Source organism: Cnephaeus nilssonii, assembly GCF_951640355.1.
Source record: "Cnephaeus nilssonii genome assembly, chromosome: 10".
NCBI classification, from domain to species: domain Eukaryota; kingdom Metazoa; phylum Chordata; class Mammalia; order Chiroptera; family Vespertilionidae; genus Cnephaeus; species Cnephaeus nilssonii.
In genome coordinates this window covers 46,925,929-46,945,702 of record NC_137081.1, presented here as the reverse complement: position 1 = coordinate 46,945,702, position 19,774 = coordinate 46,925,929, and the positions used below count along the sequence as shown (strand labels likewise).

At 39.8% G+C, this 19,774-nt stretch overlaps 1 protein-coding gene across 1 annotated transcript in view; it reads left to right on the top strand.

Moving 5' to 3' along the window:
- The window catches only part of UBR3 (ubiquitin protein ligase E3 component n-recognin 3), a 185,166-nt gene extending 167,591 nt beyond the window's left edge, over window positions 1-17,575 (top strand). Inside the window, 4 exon segments of the mRNA XM_079782590.1 lie at window positions 5,351-5,530; window positions 11,274-11,483; window positions 12,168-12,307; window positions 12,599-17,575. Coding sequence (XP_079638716.1) covers window positions 5,351-5,530; window positions 11,274-11,483; window positions 12,168-12,307; window positions 12,599-12,716 — 648 coding nt within the window. The 3' untranslated portion in view covers window positions 12,717-17,575.
- Window positions 17,576-19,774: the final 2,199 nt, after the last annotated feature.

The following is a 19,774-nucleotide window of genomic DNA, read 5'->3' as shown; positions in this document are numbered from 1 at the left end:
TTGTTATTGTATTTTGTATTTGTTACCATCATTCATTTTTATGATAATGTTACTAATATTTGATATTTGAGTAGTTTTGGATTAGATCAGTGATAATAAATGCCCAATACTTTAACAGGATCATAGTTTTCATATTGATATAGTTATCACTATCTCTATTGATATATTTATCACTAATTGCTTTTAATATCCTTTAAAAGTTACGTTGATCAGAAAGCTGGTTATCTGAAGATAAGATAGTGTTTATGTAATTTTAGAACAACAAAATGTTCGATTTATAGCTACTTATATTAAAACTTGGATGAATGAGTTATCACTAGTTTAATATATTTCTTAGAACTGTTAGTCAATGTGAGTAGGCAAGAAAGTGACAGGATAGGAAAGCAGAAGGTAAGTAAACCAAATTAGCTTTTAGGATTATGTTTCTAGCATTATCTGCCATTCATTTTCAGTGAATTTGATGTGGCCATTAAGATATTTATTATATTTATGGTCTTTGAAGCCTGAAATATATCAGAATTTAAAAGTCAATTATTCCTTTTCTTCTATGTAATTGGCCATTGCATAGTTTGTGTGCTTTGGTTTTTATGAAGTGATTTGAGATTAAACTCTACACATTTGTCCCCAAAACTTTGTATTTAGGATTATAAGATATTGAACAAATTAAAAATATTCAAAAATTCTTCACATCACTGTATTGCACCAATAATCTAGGAGAATTTCCTTAAACAAAAAGTAGGGATTAAGCTATGGGGTTTTTCTTTTTTAACAGCAATCCAGGCACTGGGTCGCCAAAGTGACTTCAAAAATACAAATATTTCTAAAATAAACGGTGATGATTTAACCAGCCATACATCAGGGTTGTCTGAGACCGATTTTGTAGTCACTAAAAGAGTGGATAGAGTGAGAGACCTGTGGAGTCTTGGTCTTGTCAAATCAAGTAACTCACTTGAAAAGTACAGCTTTACTCAAAATACCTTTAACTTAAGTTATCCCTAGCACTAATGTTAGTGAGCATGGGCACGAGGAAGGGGCTGCCCAACCAGGACATTTATCTGCATTCGTTCTTTCTCTTTCTAATTGTGGTCTATTACCAGCTGCCTACATTACTCTTCACTCACTCCTTAACCCCACAAAATCTACTTTTTCTGCCTACCAATACTATCCTGCAGCCTCAAATGTTACTAAGGACCATCTGATTACAGCACAATTTGATATGCCTCATCACACCTTCCTTTAATCTCTCCCCTCCCTTCAGTCCCATGACACTGCAGCAGGAGTTTTCACACATACTTTAGCAGAAGAACCTTTCTTTCAGATATGATCTTGAAAAAAGACTTAAAATAGTAAGACTTGAAATCATACAGTATAAGTTCTCAAAATTTGTTCTTATAAGAATATATATGAATGACCATATGTACATGACAAAGTGTTCAACATCATTGTTGATTAGAGGAGTTCAAATTAATGTTACAAGTGTTGGTAAGGAGTTGGATAGAGTTCCATGAAACTCTCGTTCATTGCTGGTAGGAATGCAAAGTGGTATAGTCAAATTCTGGCAGTTTCTTTAAAATATTAAGCATTCACTTAATTGTATAACACAATGATTCTATTCCTAGTTATCTACCAAAAGATATGAAAGCATATGTTCACATAAATACTTGTAAATGAATGTTCATAGCAGCCAAATTTATAGTAGTCAAAAACTGAAAATAACCCAGAAGTCCTTCAACAAGTGAACATGTGAACAAAATGTGGTATGCTCATATAGTGGAATACTACTCAGTAATAAGAAAGAATGGACTACTGATACATGCTATAACATAAATGAATCTCAAAATATTATGCTGAAAGAGGCCGGGCACAAAAGAAGGGGCTGGAATTGATTGCATAGGGGTAGAAGGAATATTTTTTGGGGGTGGAATTGTTCTAAAATTTTATGGTAGCAGTAGTTGCATGACTATACTTTTACTAAAATTCATCAAACTACACTTAAGGTTGGTCCATTTTATGGTTATAGAAGTTATACCTCAATAAAGTAGTTTTTTAAAATGCCCTCTTTGCATAGCTATATAAATGGGAGATTTGTGGCCTTATTGCTAGAGATTTAAAAAATTAACATTTTTTAGCTTATCATTTTGCTTTTTTTTTTTTTATCTTTGTACCATATTTCAAATTTGTACCTAATCTAGATAATTAGTTCATTTTTGCAAAAAGATGCTGGTTGAATTTCTATTATGTGCCAAGCCCTGGCAAGACAGAGCTCCTACACCCAGGAACCACTCCCACAGTTTTATAGGAAAGGCTAATTTATTTTTAAACTAATAGCAAATATCCAAGAAGAGAAGTGTTTACAAGGTGTGGAAGGATTAATTTTATCTGAATGGGACTGGGTAATGTAAAGTCTCAGTAATAAGGGTCAGGGGAGGCTTCTCTGGGGAGCTGGGGGATTTGAAGGATGATAGGAATTGATCCAATGGACAGAGAAAAGTAGACACACTAGCCTCAGAAATGTTTTTTTCAGTTAAATAAAAAGGGATTAGGGAGTATACTTTGGTTTTCACAAGACTAACAAACTCCTTAAAAATAAACTTTCAAAATGTGAGTGCTTGGATGGCTTGTTTCTCTGGTTCTGTTATTACTGAGTGGAGCTTCAAGATCGCCAGACACTTGGATCTCGGAAGTTTTTTAAAACTCACTTCTATTTTTATTTATTTATTTATTAAAATGTTTTTGGCAGATTTATTTATTTATTTATTTATTTTTCTTAATCTTCACCAGAGAATATTTTTTCAGTTGATTTTTTAGAGAGAGTGGAAGGGTGGGAGGATGAGAGAGGGAGAGAGAGAGAGACAGAGAGAGAGAGAGAGAGACAGAGAGAGAGAGAGAGACAGAGACAGAGAGAGAGACAGAGAGAGAGACATCAATTGGTTGCCTCTCACATGCACAGGATCAAACCTGAGACCCTTCAGTGCAGGGGGTCAACACTTCAGCCATTGAGCAACACTAGCAAGGGCCTCCCTTCTTTTAAAACTGTCTTTGTTTCACATGCAAATTATTTAGCATTGCCTCTTGTGTATTCCATGCTTTTTCTCTTATTCTTCATCCACACTGACATGGCCCCCCTGCCGGCCTGGTCACCCCACACTGAAAGTCACTTTGCTTTTGTCCTAAATTAACATTTGCTTTCAGAGTAAATACGGGTCTATAAACTGTACTCATCAGTTATGTGACAATACTATTCCTATATAATAAAACCCTAATATGCAAATTGACCGAATGGCAGAACCACCAGCAAAACGACCGGTCGCTATGATGTGCACTGACCACTAGGGGGCAGACACTCGATGCAGGAGATGCCCCCTGGTGGTCAGTGCGCTCCCATAGGGGGAGCACTGCTCAGCCAGAAGCTGGGCTCACGGCAGTAATGAGCGAGGAGTCCCGGACTGCAAGAGCCCCAGAGTGTGAGAGGGATGTCTGACTGCTGGGGGATCAGGCCTAAGCCAGCAGGTGGACATCCCCCGAGAGGTCCCGGACTGTGAGAGGGCACAGACCGGGCTGAGGGACCCCACACTCCAGTGCACAAATTTCATGCACCAGGCCTCTAGTTTAGAAAATAAATGTATAAAAGAAGCAGATGCTATGTGCTTAGGAGTTAAATTTCAGAGAGAAATATCCTATATAATAAAGAGGTAATATGCAAATTAACCCTCACACCCTCAGAAGATTGCTGCCTATGACCAGGCTGGCAGGGGGGGTTAGTGAGGGACCTCCAAATGACTGAACATCAGGCTACGTGGGGCGACCAGGCCAGCAGGGGGGTTTGTGAGGGGCGACCAGGCCTGTGGCGGGGGGGCAGTTAGGGGCAACCAGGCCGGTGGTGGGGGTGCAGTTGGGGGCAACCAGGCCAGCAGGGGGGCAGTTGGGGGTGACTAGGCTGGCAGGGGGGGCAATGAGGGGCAACTAGGCCGGTGGGGGGGGCAGTTGGGTACGACTAGGCTGGCAGAGGGGGGCAGTTAGGGGTGCCCAGGCCGGCAGGGGGGGCAGTTGGGGGCGACCTGGCCGGCAGCGGGGGGCAGTTAGGGGTGACCAGGCAGGCAGGCAGGTGAGCAATTAGGAGCCAGCAGTCCAGGATTGTGAGAGGGGGATCGGGCCTAAACCGGCAGTCGGACATCCCCCTCAGGGTCCCAGATTGGAGAGGGTGCAGGCTGGGCTGAGGGGACCCTCCCCCTGTGAACGAATTTCATGCACCAGGCCTCTAGTTAAGAGTATATTTGGATATAACAGCCAGGGACCTTTCTCTCTTTTCTTTTACTCCCTGTACTTTTCTTTAGTTAAGAAAGTTTTCTTACTATCCAAAAGTAATTGATGAGAATGACACTTAAAATATCTATAACTAGTAGCCCGTTTGCACGAAGATTCGTGCAATAGACCTTCATTCACCTGGCTGCCTGCACCAGTTTTCTGCCGGCACCAGGGACCCAGGCCTTGGCTGTGGCCACCGCCTTCTGCCTTTTTCAGGGTTGGGGCTTGGCCCCGGGCGGTGGCCTTGGGCTCGGCGGCACCCAACATCCTTGCTAAGGATCGCAGGAGCCGACCCCCAGTGGTTTCCTGCGATCTGTGCAGGCTGCCCACTGGTGCCCAAGGCCGGGAAAGCCTCCGCCCCAGGCTTTCCTGGCCTTGGGCTCGCCGCACCCAGCGTCCCTGCTACTGATCACAGGAGCCGACCCCCAGTGGTTTCCTGCGATTGGTGCAGGCTCCCCGCTGGTGCCCAAGGCCCGGAAAGCCTCGGCCTCTGGGACCCCCGGGAGGGGTGGGAGGGGCCGGGCCACGCCCCCCCCAGGTGGCCGATCGACCCCCGGACCTCCGGGAGGGGCGGGAGGGGCAGGACCACGCCCTCCCAGGTGGACGATCAACCCCAGGACCCCGGGAGGGGAGGGAGGGACGGGAGGGGAGGGAGGGACGGGAGGGGCCCAGACACGCCCCCCCGGGTGGCCGATCGCCCCCCGGGACCCCTGGAAGGGGCGGGAGGGGCAGGGCCACGCCCTCCCAGGTGGATGATCAACCCCGGGACCCCTGGGAGGGGCGGGAGGGGCCCGGACACGCCCCCCCGGGGTGCCGATCGCCCCAGGCACCCCCGGGAGCAGCGGCATGGGCCTGGCCACTTGGCACTGCCATCTTGAACTTCTCAATGGCGGATATGCCACCCGGAGTCCCGCCCCCAGCCTCCTGCCGGCCAATCGTGGGCATAGCGGAGGTGCGGTCAATTTGCATGTTTCTCTATTATAAGGTAAGATGGGAAATGTTCATGATGAAATGTCTTGAGAATTTTCTATTCCATGTCTAAAAGGAAGAAGAAGAATTTTCAGTTCTTTCCAGCTGCCTGGGACTTCTGCCAACATTTTACCAAACAGAACATCCCTTCATCAGTGCCTCCTGTCTGGATTGGCCAGTTCCAGCATTTGATATTATAGCTCAGTGGTGTTCTGAGATAAATTCATTTACTGAAAGACATGCAGAACAAGGAAAGGTATGTAAAAGGAATAGTGCTCACTTGCCATAGAGGTGATATGCTAATATTTAAGAGGCTAATGAAGAATTTAAAACTTTTATGTCTGATTTTGGCTCCACAAAGCAAAATTTATTTGTATATCCTTGAATCCCTAGTTCCTATAAAGTGCCTGCTATAGACTAGTGACCTAATAAATATTTGTGGAACAATTAAGTGGTGGTAGGATGTCATTGGCTGAAATAGAACTGATGAAAGGGAACCAAATTTCAGGGAAAATTAGAATTTTAATTTTAACATCAAAGGGAAAATAAAAAGGTTAATATTTCAGATAGAAGTGTCTGATTATACTTAATTTTTAAAACATTGAAGTGAATAATAAATAATAAATGTCTCTTTTACTCATTTCTATTTTTTGTCAAAGTCCTTGAAGAGATAATATATCATTTTATACCTTTTTTTTTAAAGGAATGGGAAATTCATGAAGTTAATTGAAATCTTACATATAAAAATCTTTTTTTTTCTGTCTAGTAGTTTTTTTATTCATAGTTTGTAGCTAGAATCTGAAGTTATATTTTGATGTCTGAAAACCCATGAGGCATGACTTGGAATAAGAGATGGGTCTAATTGTACAACCAGGACAGGAGAAAAAGTAATGAGCATACTTAAAATTTTTGTTTTCATATGAGCCATGGGTTAAGCAACAGATAAAAATAACTTATTTGATAGTATAAGAGCAGGCCTGCATTTTAGATGAATGATTATTGGTGTGGATATTGATGAAGAATAAGAATTTATCATTTAAAAATACTTTATCTTTTTGTAAAATATAGTGGTAATTATTTGTTTTAGAGTCAGAACAGTCGACTGACTGTACTTATTCATGCAGAATTTTTACTGGTTATTTGAATGCATCACCATCTGACCTGCACCCCTCCTCCTGTTCCTGCTTCACTCTGTTCTATCTCTAACCCTGGCTGGGACCCTAGGGCAACCAGATTTTCTTTGCCAGGAATTTTAAATTTGAATAAAGGGACTTAGAAAGATAAACAGTGAATGAAGCTAAATAGTCCAACAACAGTACCCTAGAAAGATAGCCTGAGTTAGTGCTTCTAATATGCATCACCTAAGATTCTTTAGTTCAAACAGACAGTTTGATTGCAAACCTGTGGTCTGTTTTCTCTGAAGTTCTACCTCTGGATGACTCAGCCTCAACCATTTTCCTTCCCTCCATGTGCACTGAAGATTCAGATTCCTGGGAGAGAGACCTGGGTTAGCCTAATTTGCATCATATGCACTCCCCTGTGTTGGGCAGTATCTTGTGAGAGGGCAACCCTATGAGACTTGTTTGTAGCAGGAAAAGAGGTTATTTTTGTTCCAAAAGAACTTGTAATGACATTAATATAAGAATGCAGATAAAGATGTTAGAAAAATGGAAATAAAAAACACTGGTAGCCCATTACCTCCACATCTTACTTGCCCAGCACATAGACATCTTTCTTCTCATTCTTAGAGTTTCACCTCTTTCTGTGTTCAAAATGAAGTAACAGTCGCATCACCTATACAACCACAGGTGCATGTACCATTTCTCAAAATATGCAACCTGAAATCACATCCAATAGTTATATCATCAGCCTCCCTGAATCTAGAGGCTCTGGCAAATGTTCATTTCTTTTGTGATATTTTTTTGTACTCATGCCCCAGTCATCTAGAAAATTTTAGGAGAGAAACCAAGATGGCGGCATAGGTAAACACTTAAACTGCTGCCTCGCACAACAATTTCAAAACTACAACTAAAAGACAAAACGGACATCATCCAGAACCACAGGAAGGCTGGCTGAGTGGAAATTCTACAACTAGAAGGAAAGAGAAAAGCACACTGAGACTCAGAGGAGCTTCAGAAGGCAGAGGTACTGAAGCGCATGTGCGGAGAGGGCTGGCAACTGAGTACGTGGCTGGCTTTCTCAACTGGAAGGGAGACAAAAGCTCCTGATGGCTCTGAACTCCAGTTCCGGGCGAGACTCTGGGGGCCCAGACTCATTCGGGGAGAAACTAGACTGTCTGGCAACGGGCGAAACTCAAGTACGGCTTTCTCTCAGAGGTGCTTGCAGCGATTACCATGGGACACTGAGACCCAGGGGCCTCTTAGGGCAGAGCTGACAGTCAGCCATTGCTGTCTGCTCTGCCCTGAGACTCCGCCCCATCCAAGCTGAGCACAGAGGCTTTTGCAAGTCTTGTCTCATAAGGGTGTCTCCAGCACAGAAGTTCTCCCAGTGTAGACACAGCTGATCCTCACAGCCAATTAGCCTGGAGGTCAATTCCTCCCAGTGATACCAACAACAATCAAGACTTAACTACAACAAGACTGTGCACACATTCCACAAAGGGGTGCACCAAGAGTGTCCACCTCAGGTAACTGGGGAGGCTGAGCCACTGGCCCTATAGGGCACCTAGCACACAAAGCCACTCTTATCAACTCAGGGAAGCAGCCAAAATGTGGAGACAAAAAAACAGGTCACAAATGAAAGAAATGGAGGAAAGCAAACGACTGGATATAGAGTTTAAAACCACAGTTACAAGGTTTTTCAAGAATTTTCTAGAAAAGGCCGATAAATTTAGTGAGACCCTCGAGGATATGAAAAAGGACCAACTAGAAATTAAGTGTACACTGACTGAAATAAAAAATAATATACAGAGATCCAACAGCAGACTAGAGCAGTGGTCGGCAAACTGCGGCTCGTGAGCCACATGCGGCTTGCAAGCTGCCGTTTGCCATTCTGTTGACTAATGAGTTTGCCGACCACTGTCATATACTACCCTTTACCTCTTTGCACACAATATGCCACAATCGCCTAATCTTCACAGCTTCCAACTACATGGTAACATTTAGTCTAGCAGTGGTCAGCAAACTCATTAGTAAACAAAGCGGCAAACCGCGGCTCGCGAGCTGCATGTGGCTCGCGAGCTACAGTTTGCCAACCACTGAACTAGAGGATTGCAAGAATCAAGTCAAAGATTTGAAATACAAAGAAGTAAAAAACACCCAACTGGAAAAGCAAAAAGAAAAAAGAATCCAAAAATATGAAGATAGTGTAAGGAGCCTCTGGGACAACTTCAAGCATACCAACATCTAAATTATGGGGGTGCCAGAAGAAGAGAGAGAGCAAGATACTAAAAACCTATTAGAAGAAATAATGACAGAAAACTTCCCCCACCTGGTGAAATAGACTTACAAGTCCAGGAAGCGCAGAGAACCCCAAACAAGAGGAATCCAAAGAGGACCACATCAAGACACCTCATAATTAAAATGCCAAGAGCAAAAGATAAAGAGAGAATATTAAAAGCAGCAAGAGAAAAACAGTTAGTTACCTACAAAGGAGCACCCATATGATTGTCAGCTGATTTCTCAACAGAAACTATGCAGGCGAGAAGGGAGTGGCAAGAAATATTCAAAGTGATGAATAGTAAGAACCTACAACCAAGAATTCTCTACCCAGCAAAGCTATCATTCAGAATTGAAGGTCAGGTAAAGAGCTTCACAGATAAGAAAAAGCTAAAGGAGTTCATCACCGCCAAACCAGTATTATATGAAATGCTGAAGGGTATTTATTCTTTAAGAAGAGGAAGAAGAAGAAAAAGGTAAAGATAAAAATTATGAACAACAAATACATATCTATCAACAAGTGAATCTAAAAATCAAGTGAATAAGAAATCTGATGAACAGAATAAACTGGTGAATATAATAGAATCAGGGACATAGAAAGGGAGTGGACTGACAATTCTCGGCGGGGGAAGGTGTATGGGGGGTGTGGGAAGAGACTGGACAAAAATCGTACACCTATGGATGAAGACAGTGGCGGGGTGTGTGTGTAAGGACAGAGGGTGGGGTGGGAACCGTGTGGAGGGGAGCTGTGGGGGGGGGGGAGAGAAACAATTGTAATAATCTGAACAATAAAGATTTGTTAAACCTAAAAAAAAATAATAGAAAATTTTAATTAGCATCTACTCACCCTGAATTCAATAGTAAGAGAAAGGGAAAAAGAATGAAAATTGTTGCAAAAATGTATGCCACAGAAAGCAAAAGTTACAACCAGTCATAAATCTGTAGTTAATATATAGTTAAATACATGACTTTCTTCTTTCACCTCCTTTGACTAGCATCTCGGCTGCTCTTGATAGCCGCAAGTCAGGGTCAGTCCCTCCAGACAGTGTTGTGAGCCATTCTTTTTCTTCTCCTAGTGGTGTGGGTAACCTAGAATGGTTAGATGACATTTACTTTCTAATTCAGTGGAATCTGATGGAGAATAGTACACAGCTTCCTTAGGAAAGCAGAAATTAAAGACCAAATTCTTAGATGAAATCATGTAAGATGCCACAACCACCTTGAAACCCTGGTTTCCTAATCTGTGCATTTCCAGCTGTGAGAGAACAGTCACTCTTATATAGAAGAAGATTCTTTTATTAGAGGCCATGTGGTGTGAGTTACTGGGTAGTTCACAGCCTAATCTAGCTAAGTATCAAGTTCAGTGAGGACAAACTGCCACTCCTTCCACTGATGGAAGAGTTCCAATATAATCAGCCCATTATGGAATAACAATTTTTGGAGTCCAGGGTTGGACACTGAGTATAGGCAAATAGCATAATGTAGGCCCATATATTGTCCTTATTCTTGCTTCCATGGTCACTTTATCCATGAACTTATTGATAAACACCAGATTAGCTACTTAGCCACTGCATTGAGTTAGATGGATTATGGCTGTAGATAAAGTGAGATGATCAACGTAAGAGTTGCCTGCCATCTTTACGGTTTCTTAAGGTAATAGATTCATACTACATTTTATTTGTGTTAATGAAGTAGCATCTAGAAAAAATGAGTGCTGTTACCAATATTTTTATATCCCTGCAAACAATCAATAAAGTATATCCTGCAGGAAAATTGAACTAATTTGTCATTTAAAAAAAAAGTAAGCAAATTTATGAAGAGTTGTAGCCCTAGCACTTATGAATACAAAATATCTTAGCTTGAGGTATAAGAAGATTTTACATCTTTGAAGGAGATCAGTACTTTATAATCTAGATCAGGGATGGGGAACATCAGACCCTTGGGCTGTATAAGGCCAGAGTAGTCAGGTGGTCTGGCCCTGCCAAGGCATTAGGGGTGAGTTACTTAAATGTTTGACAGAATATAGCAGGCTAATTTTTAAGTTGATAGCTTGGTATGGCCCGAGAATGATGTTATAAATATCCAAATGGCCTTGACAGAAAAAAGGTATCTTTCTCTCTCCCCCCCCCCCCCCCCCGCTCTAGGTTAAAAAGTATTGAAATAGAAATGAGTGACTTTCCCTAAAGAAAAAGCCAATGAATTATTTAGCTAAGAAAGGTCAAAACTTGGTTTTAAGAAATGTATAACTGTTTAAAAGCATATATAAAACAAGTATATCTAGATATACTTTTCATGCATGCTTAGTTATATTTACTATTTTTCTTTTAAAATAGTAACAAGTTTAAGTGTTTTAGGGTGCTTAATCTAAACCTTGCATCATATTTTAAATAGAAACAACATTAAAAATAGAGAATGGTAATTTTTGAAATACTATTTTGGTCATTTGTAAAATGGAAATGAGAAGAGTGTTAATAAAGAAAATAAGTCACATTTTTGGAGACAGATTTTCCATTCTTTAAAAAAATCATTTTAAAAAATAAGTATTTTGTGTTAATGACTTAAATACATAGGACTAATGAATATTTTTGGATAATGTTTTAGGCCTTGCTTATCCAAGAGTCAAGATGGAAGTTACCACATCTACTACAGTTGCCTGAGAATTATAATACCATTTTTCAGTACTACCACAGAAAGACCTGCAGTGTCTGCACCAAGGTTCCTAAAGATCCTGCTGTTTGCCTTGTTTGTGGCACTTTTGTATGCCTGAAAGGACTTTGCTGCAAGCAACAAAGTTACTGTGAATGTGTATTGGTAAGCATTAGTAAATAATAGCTATTTTATGAAAACTCAAAATTTCATATCACATGGATATGTGCTATATAGATACATATATATGGTCAAGCCAGCTCTAAAAATTTAGGCTTTGAGTGAAATAATACATGTAAAGATTTCGTTCTTTTTTGTTATTGTTTGTTTTTCTTCTTTTTAACCCAGTAAAAAGGTAAAGCAAAACAAAACACCTGAGGCTTTGAGTAAAACCTTTCACAAGTACAATTTTCGTCCTCTTCCTACTCCTACCATCCTTTACTGATACATACTTTTGAATGTTGTGCAACAAAACCACAGTCATATATGCTAATGTAGATGCTAACCTCTGAATTAGGTTTGCATTGGCTTTTTTTTGTGTGTGTGCCTGCTTACTTTTTAATTTTTTTTTCTTTATTGATTAAGGAATTTCATATGTGTCCTAATTGCCCCATTGTCCCCCCCACCCCTGCATTGACTTTTAATTGCTTTTCTAGATAATCCTTACTCCTAATGTATTATTAATGAAGTGTTAGAAATGAGATTGTAAATTTAACTTAGATAAAATCTTATTAAAAAATTTAAAAACATGCCTGTTTTATTTAGAAGAAATTTACTTAAGGAATTCTTGATTTTCTTATGTAAAGTCCATTTGATTATGAAGTTATTGATATATTTTTAATCTTTTAGCATTCTCAGAACTGCGGTGCTGGCACGGGAATTTTCCTCCTGGTCAACGCGTCGGTGATCATCATCATCCGTGGGCACCGCTTCTGCCTGTGGGGCTCAGTGTACCTGGACGCGCATGGAGAGGAAGACCGGGATCTTAGGTGAGTGTGTGGGTGTCACAGGTGTGTCACTGACATTTGGTCCGGTAAGAACAATGTGCCATTTCTAGATTTGTAATAATAGAAGTTTTATATTAAGAAATTCTGACAGTCATTAATTTAGAGCTATTTCTAGTTTTTGAGATATTTTCCTCATCAACCTGCTAAGGAAACATGAAATAAACCAAATTACTATGTGAAATTTTTGCCATGAAAATTCTGTTTTTAAAAATACATATGAAATCTTTATTGTATTTTATTACTTTTAATACCTTTTCCCCTTTTTTTCCCTAGGCGAGGCAAGCCTCTCTACATTTGTAAGGAAAGATACAAAGTTCTTGAACAACAGTGGATCTCTCATACTTTTGATCACATCAATAAAAGATGGGGTCCACACTACAATGGGCTCTGACTCACCACCTCAGCACTGCATTATATTATCATTTTCATTAAGAATTTATCAACAATAAGCTTTAACTTAATTTGGGGGATTAACGCTTTTGCTGAGGGAAATAAAGAAAACATACGTTATGAAGCCTTTCCAAAATTAGGTGCTTGGTAATCACATTAATGGTATAATAATTTTAAAAAGTATCTGGAGAACATAAGTTACAAGTTAAATCATTCTTTAGTGGTCATTTAAAAAATCTACAATTAATAAGAAGCACAATTTGACAAAATTATTTAAAACTGATTCTCCCAGCAATGCATATCAATGATTCATTGATACTTAGAGTGGGTGTGATTTATTTAAAGTTTTACTGCTTCTTTATATTTGTGTGTTCATTTGCATCTGCTAAACATAATGCATCTTTTCCCCTCACCATTCTTGTGTTGATTTGAGATTTTTGCTGTATGTAATTAGAAAAAAAATGTAAAACATGATTTATGTGAAATATTGTATAGTAAAAGTTGGTTTAATAGTAGAACTTTAAAATGTTTTCTTATTGTGAGGAATCTGTTCAAGTTTAAGGCTTTGCTGAAAACTTAATTCATTCTCAGGAATTTCATAAATATTCTCCCCAGGTAAATAATTGAAATAATTGTAAAATAAGTAGGTAGCTGCTGTTAATATAATACAGTACATTTTGGGAGATACATGAGTGCTTGGGGGAGGGAGTCCTTAAAATCAAAATTTTCCATTTCAGTTGGTTGAATTACTGGAGGTAGTAACAAATAGATTTGACTATAAAATTCAGTTTTAAGAGCATACACATGGCAGATTTTGAATCTGCTCATGCCCGTCTTTTATTACCAACCACACTTTTTTTTAAATGACTGGATTGGAAATGCTCAGACTTCCCCACAAATGAAGCATAGTTTTGGAACTTTCCTTTCAGCTCGAGCGGTTCATCTATATATTTGTGCAATGTAATCACTGCTATTTCTGCTTGGTTTCCTAAAAGGGGAGGAAAGGGCTCAGTGGTGAGGACCCTCATGAATGAGCCTCACATCTGCATTCTTCTCAAATGCTGTTGTGAAAAGCAATTTATGTTTGTAGGGTTTTTAAGTCAGAATGGGAATGATTGAGCTAAACTCTATTAGAACAGATGGAAGGTTACAGAAAAGCATGTTATATATTGCTGCCATTTTTTTTCTTCCAAATAATTAAGTTGATGATTATTTCATACTTAGTGCTATCAAGCAATTCCAGATACTTTGGACTGAACATGGCTTGTTATATACAATTACATTTTTACATATAAAAATAACCTAAAAAAAAATCTAGTGATAAAATATAAAAATAAAGTCAGACCTAGCTTCTAAAAATCATGAATGACATGATATTACAGAATATGCAAGTGGACATTAAATGATGGCCTTGGTTAAAATAGAGAGAGCAGAACAGTACATACTCAAATGTGTTCAAAAAGTCAAAAAATTACCTATAGCTCTACAATAAAATACATGGAAATAGCTTGCTATTTTTATATACATTTCCAAAATATTAAGATAACTTTCTGAAAGATTAGAATGATTCTGTTTAACTAAATAGCTGTCCTTTCCAACTCATTGCTACTTTTTACAATAATGTATCATAAGTTCAGCCTGTCATATTTTTTCGCATCAGTCATTATGAATACCAGACCATTTGTAAGTGTGGTTGAAGAGAAAACTGCTAATTTACATCTAGTAAATACTGTTTCAGGATTCATGAACTTGAATAATTCTACAGTTTGAAACTCTGATGCTATATATACATGGTATAATGTATTCAGACTTTGATTACTACATATTTAAAATGGAATGTTTTATGGTTGTGCATATGGATGTGAAGTGAAAATATTAGCCTTAACATTAAAATTTTGGTTTGATAGTGTTTATTTTGATATTGGTGAATTAGTCACCAATAAATTTTTAAAAAGCACTTGGTTGAAAATTGTACTTGAATTCATACATGCATGCTGCTAAACTAGAACTTTAATTTCCCCCCCATAACTTTTTTAAGTACCATTTATAAATTCACTTTTAAAAATAACAGGTCCAAGTTAGAGTGCTGTGTGTATATTATTCAAAAAATGTACTGGTGTGATACCTTGTATGAATGATCATTTAAATACAGTACATTACTGTAGAAGCTAAATCAATCTTTATAATTAAGCAGAAATTATAAACCTAGGAATAATCAACATTGTAAGATATGTTAATAAAAACCTACTGTCATTTGGTTTGTGAAAGGTCCTTAAAATGTTTAATGTTTACATGTTTTTTCAAAGATATTGACAATAATGTATGTAAGTGAGCACGGCTCAAAAGATGAAAGCATAACAACTAATAATTGCTTTAAGGTAGAGTTTAAGTGTAAAGGTTTTTTTTTTTTCTTTTTTATTTTGAGAGCTAGTTCCTATTTCTGCTATCCTTGTGTTAAAATTAATGCAAAGCCTTTGCTAAGTGTATGTGTTTTGGAAAGGAGTGGGGAGAAGAAAATGGTTGTGCAGATCTGAGGAACACTGCTATGGTCCTTGCTTTCTGAAAATTCCCAGCTGGACTTCAGAAATCTGAAGTGATTTGTGATAATGGTCTTTTTGAATGGTCTGTGGTGTTGTTTGAATTGACAGTCCTCATCCCTACCCCTCCATCTTGGAGCTCACCAGCCAATCATCACCAGCCAGTTAGGAATCCATTTATGTTTACAAACCTTTCTGCTTTATGTGTTTTGATATTTATTGATTTCTTTGATCTAGAAAAAAAGCTGATAGAAGCACTGAAAGCTTGGAGGGAACAACAGCACGAGAGGAGATGTGGCCCAGGAGTCTCTTGAGTCCTCTCCAGAATTGTCATTGCTAATTCTCAAGTTCCCATTTTTGGCTCATATTTCAGGTCACGTTGACAACAACAAAACCCAAAACAATGCAACATAGTTTTAACCACTAGAATCACCAAGACAAGATACATTTATTGTAGCTTGGGGTTATGCCTGACACTTGAGAATTAGTGGGAGAGCAGAAGACTTGTTACTGTCTCAGTCCCATTCACAGCACATAGTCCTTTCTTTTATCTTTGTGATCTGATTTGATCAAGCTCATCAGGGGTGAGCTGGAGTGGGCAGAAGGATGGCAACATCATCACTTCTCGATTTGTCAACTTTAGGCTCCCCTGATAATGAGGTATATCAAGTATTGAAGAGCTGTACCATCTTAGTGTGCAGTAATCTAGCAGTGGAGTGGATTCCACTCAAGCTGATGCAACACAATGAAGAAGCATAGTGATACCGCGAGTGAGTTAAGTTAATATGAAATATGACAATACCAAGATTGATGTGGCAGAGCTCAAGAGCAGGCCAGAGAAGTAGGTTCAAGAGCACAGATAAATGCTTCAGCTTGAGAGGAAGGAATAGGGACAAGAGAAAGAAAAGGAAGTTTAGAGGAAGGAAAGGAATCTTATCCATTTCCCTCTTACCTCGGTGACAGAGTAAGGATCATCTGTTGAGAGTGAGCAAGTGTAGAATAATTTGGGGACTTGAGGTAAGTGGTAAAAGTTTAGACATATGGTAGGAGAGAATAGGCTGGGAATAAGGAGAAGCACCACAGAAGTCATATTGAGGGTCCAGTAGGGTTAGAAGCCATATTTTAATGGAGCCAATTAGAAAGGTTTTGTGACTTTATGAAGCCCCTGAGCCCAGCAGTCTAGGACCCAAAGGGTAGAAATTAGACTGCTAAATTCATGTTTTGGGGATTTGAGAGGTGGGTACAATGTAAGGTAGTAAGAAATTTGGGGGTGCTAGTTGAAAGGAGTGTAGAGTCCATGTGGGATAAATTGAAGGGTATAATATAAATCACAAGATTTAATGTAAGCTTTCAAAGTTTTCTTTCAAAATTATGAAAATTGCTTTAGTGTTGCAGCATTAAAATTCACTTATTTAGTAAATTTTTTTTTGTCTCCTGTGTGCCATGCCTTGTGTAAATACTGGAAATACAATGGAAAAGAAGCCAGACAGTCCCTTCTCTCACAGAGCTTTTTGTGTAATTCTACAAGTGGTGTGTGTAGGGGGTGTTGGGGGCAATGGAATGAATATAGGGTACTAAAGAAGCCACCTCTAACCAGACTTGGGAGTGTGAGGAGGCTTTCAGGGGTAGAGATGTCTAAAGATATTCCCCAAATACTGTGTAGGAGATGCCTGGGTGAAAGGGAAGATGTGGGGAATACTGTTTTAGGCAGGTGAAGAGAGTCATTTGTAAGATTCAGAGTTGTGAGAGAATCTGTAGTTAAAGACCTGAAAGGGAATCATTTTGACTCTAATATTGGTGCTTTTGAGAGAGAAGTAAAATCTAAATTACAAAGGATTTTGTAAGTCTTCCAAGAGTTTTAGACTCTTTAGATCATTTGCATTTTAGTAAAGTTAGTCCAGCTGCACTGTGGAGAAAAATCCAGAGTGGGAAGACTTGCCTCGGTATCTATTGAAAGAATCCAGACACAACATAATAGTTGGCTCAACTAGGGGAGTTGTGGTGGAGACAGAAAGCAGCGGACAATAGCAGAAGAGAATTGACAGAATTCAATAGGGTAAGGGAGAGCAAGGAATATTAAGTGCCTACTGTGTGCCAGATGCTAAGCTAAATGCTGAGGATACCACAATGAACAAGACAGAATGTTAGTGTTTCTCCCTGCAGTCTAGTGGAAAACAGCACTCTATAGGTAAATGGATGTTATCAGCAAATTAGGCAGAGGGCTATGGGAACCAATGGGCAGGCAGGATACACTCCAGAAACTGAATGGATCTTTAGAATATCACGCTAAATGAAGTAAGTCAGATGGAAAAGGGCAAAACCATATGTTTTCACTCATGGAATATAAAAAAAGTGACAAGAACAAATTCATAGATACAACAGATTGGTGGTTACAGAGGGAAAAGAGGGTGGGGAAGGGCAAAGTGGGTTAAGTGGGTCAAATACACTGAGTGGCCAGATTATTATGATCTCTGAATGCATAATAATCTGGCCACTCTGTGTATATCCTATATAATAAAAGGCTAATATGCAAATTGTCCCCTCGACCAGGAGTTCGGCCAGTAGGCAGGCTGGCCAACCACCCATGTTCCTTCCCCCTGGCCAGGGCTGGCCAGACCCCACCCATGCATGAATTCATGCACCGGGCCTCTAATACACACACACACACACACACACACTCACACTCACACTCACACACACACACTAAGTGGCCAGATTATTATGCGTTCAGAGATCATAATAATCTGGCCACTCAGTGTATATGTTAACAAGGTAACGACTTCAGATGGGGAGCGTGCGATAGAGTACACAGATGTCAAATTATAATATTGTGTACCTGAAAATTACATAATGTTATTACCCAGTGTTGCCCCAATAAAGAAAAAGAAAGAAACTGAAAGAAGTACAGTACAGTTGAAGAATTGAAAGTGGAAGGGTGTGGTGGTTGTGGCAGGATATGATGCAGGAAAGATAGGCTCGAATCAGATCATGCATGTCCTTGAGCCATGTTATGGATTTTGATCTTTGTCCTAAGGGCAACAGGAAGTCATTGTAAGAGATTAAGTAGGGCAGTGAGTGTTCAGATTGCAATATTAAAATGATCATTATGGCCTCAGTTTAGAGCAACAGTCAACAAACATTTTCTACAAAACATAACAATCATTCAACTCTGCCATTGTAATGCAAAAGCATCCCCAGACATATGTGGCTTCTAGTATCCTATATAATAAAGAGGTAATATGCAAATTGACCGTCACTCTAACAAGATGGCCGACCCCATGTGGACACAAGATGGCTGGCAGGGGAGGGCAGTTGGGAGGAATCAGACCAGCAGGGGAGGGCAGTTAGGGGCGACCAGGCCTGCAGGGGAGGACAGTTGGGGGCATTCGGGTCGTCAGGGGAACAGTTAGGCATCAATCAGGCTGGCAGGGGAGTGGTTAGGGGGTGATCAGGCTGGCAGGCAGAAGCAGTTAGGGGCAATCAGGCAGGCATGCAGGCGAATGGTTGGGAGCCAGCAGTCCTGGATTGTGAGAGGGATGTCCGATTGCCCGTTTGTAAGAGGGATCCCAGATTGGAGAGGGTGCAGGCTGGGCTGAGGGACACCCCCCAGTGCATGAATTTCGTGCACCGGGCCTCTAATTGGCAAATAAAGAGATTCAGACTATGTTAGATATCTACTCCTGGTTAACAAATTACCCTAAAATTAATGCAATAAAATAATATTCATTACATTACAGTCTGTGGGCCAGGAATCCAGGAGTAGCTTAGCTGAGTGATTTTGGCCCAGAGTCTTACTAGGCTGTAATTAAAGTCTCAGCTGGGCCACAATCATCTGAGGCTTGATGGACTGGAGGATTTGCTTTCAAATTCACTTGTGGTTTCTTGCCATGTGGGCTCTCCATAGGGCTGCTAACAACACAGCAACTGATTTCCCCAGGACAAGTGATCCAAGAGAGGGAGAGACAGAACATACACAAAAAACATACCCAAGATGAAAGCCCCAGTATCTATTTATTTAAAGTTTTTTGTTGTTGATGATGATTTTGAGAGAGAGAGAGAGATATTGATGTGAAAGCAGAATATAGATTGGCTGCCTCCTGCATGCCTCCCAGGGATCAAGCCTGCAACCCAGGCCTGTACTTGACCTGGAATTGAACCAACCCTTCAGTGCATGGAACTGCACCCAACCAACTGAGCCACAATAGCCAGGGCAAGTATCCTTTATTTACAAAAATTTCCCCCCAGTGTCTTTTATAACCTAATCTGGAAGTGGCATATTACTTCTGTCATACATACCAACCCTGGTACAATGTGGGAGGGGTTTACACAAGAAAAAATTTTAACAGACTGCTATTCACAAAAACTTGCCTTAGATATTAGGTATGATATAAAGTGGAGAACCCAGCTCATAATTTTGGAGAGCCTACTCTGAGTGAGGAGACATTGTGCTTGGCATTTTATCCACATTATCTTGTTTAATTCTTATATAGCAACTCTTATTGGACAGACAGTATTTTCCTCA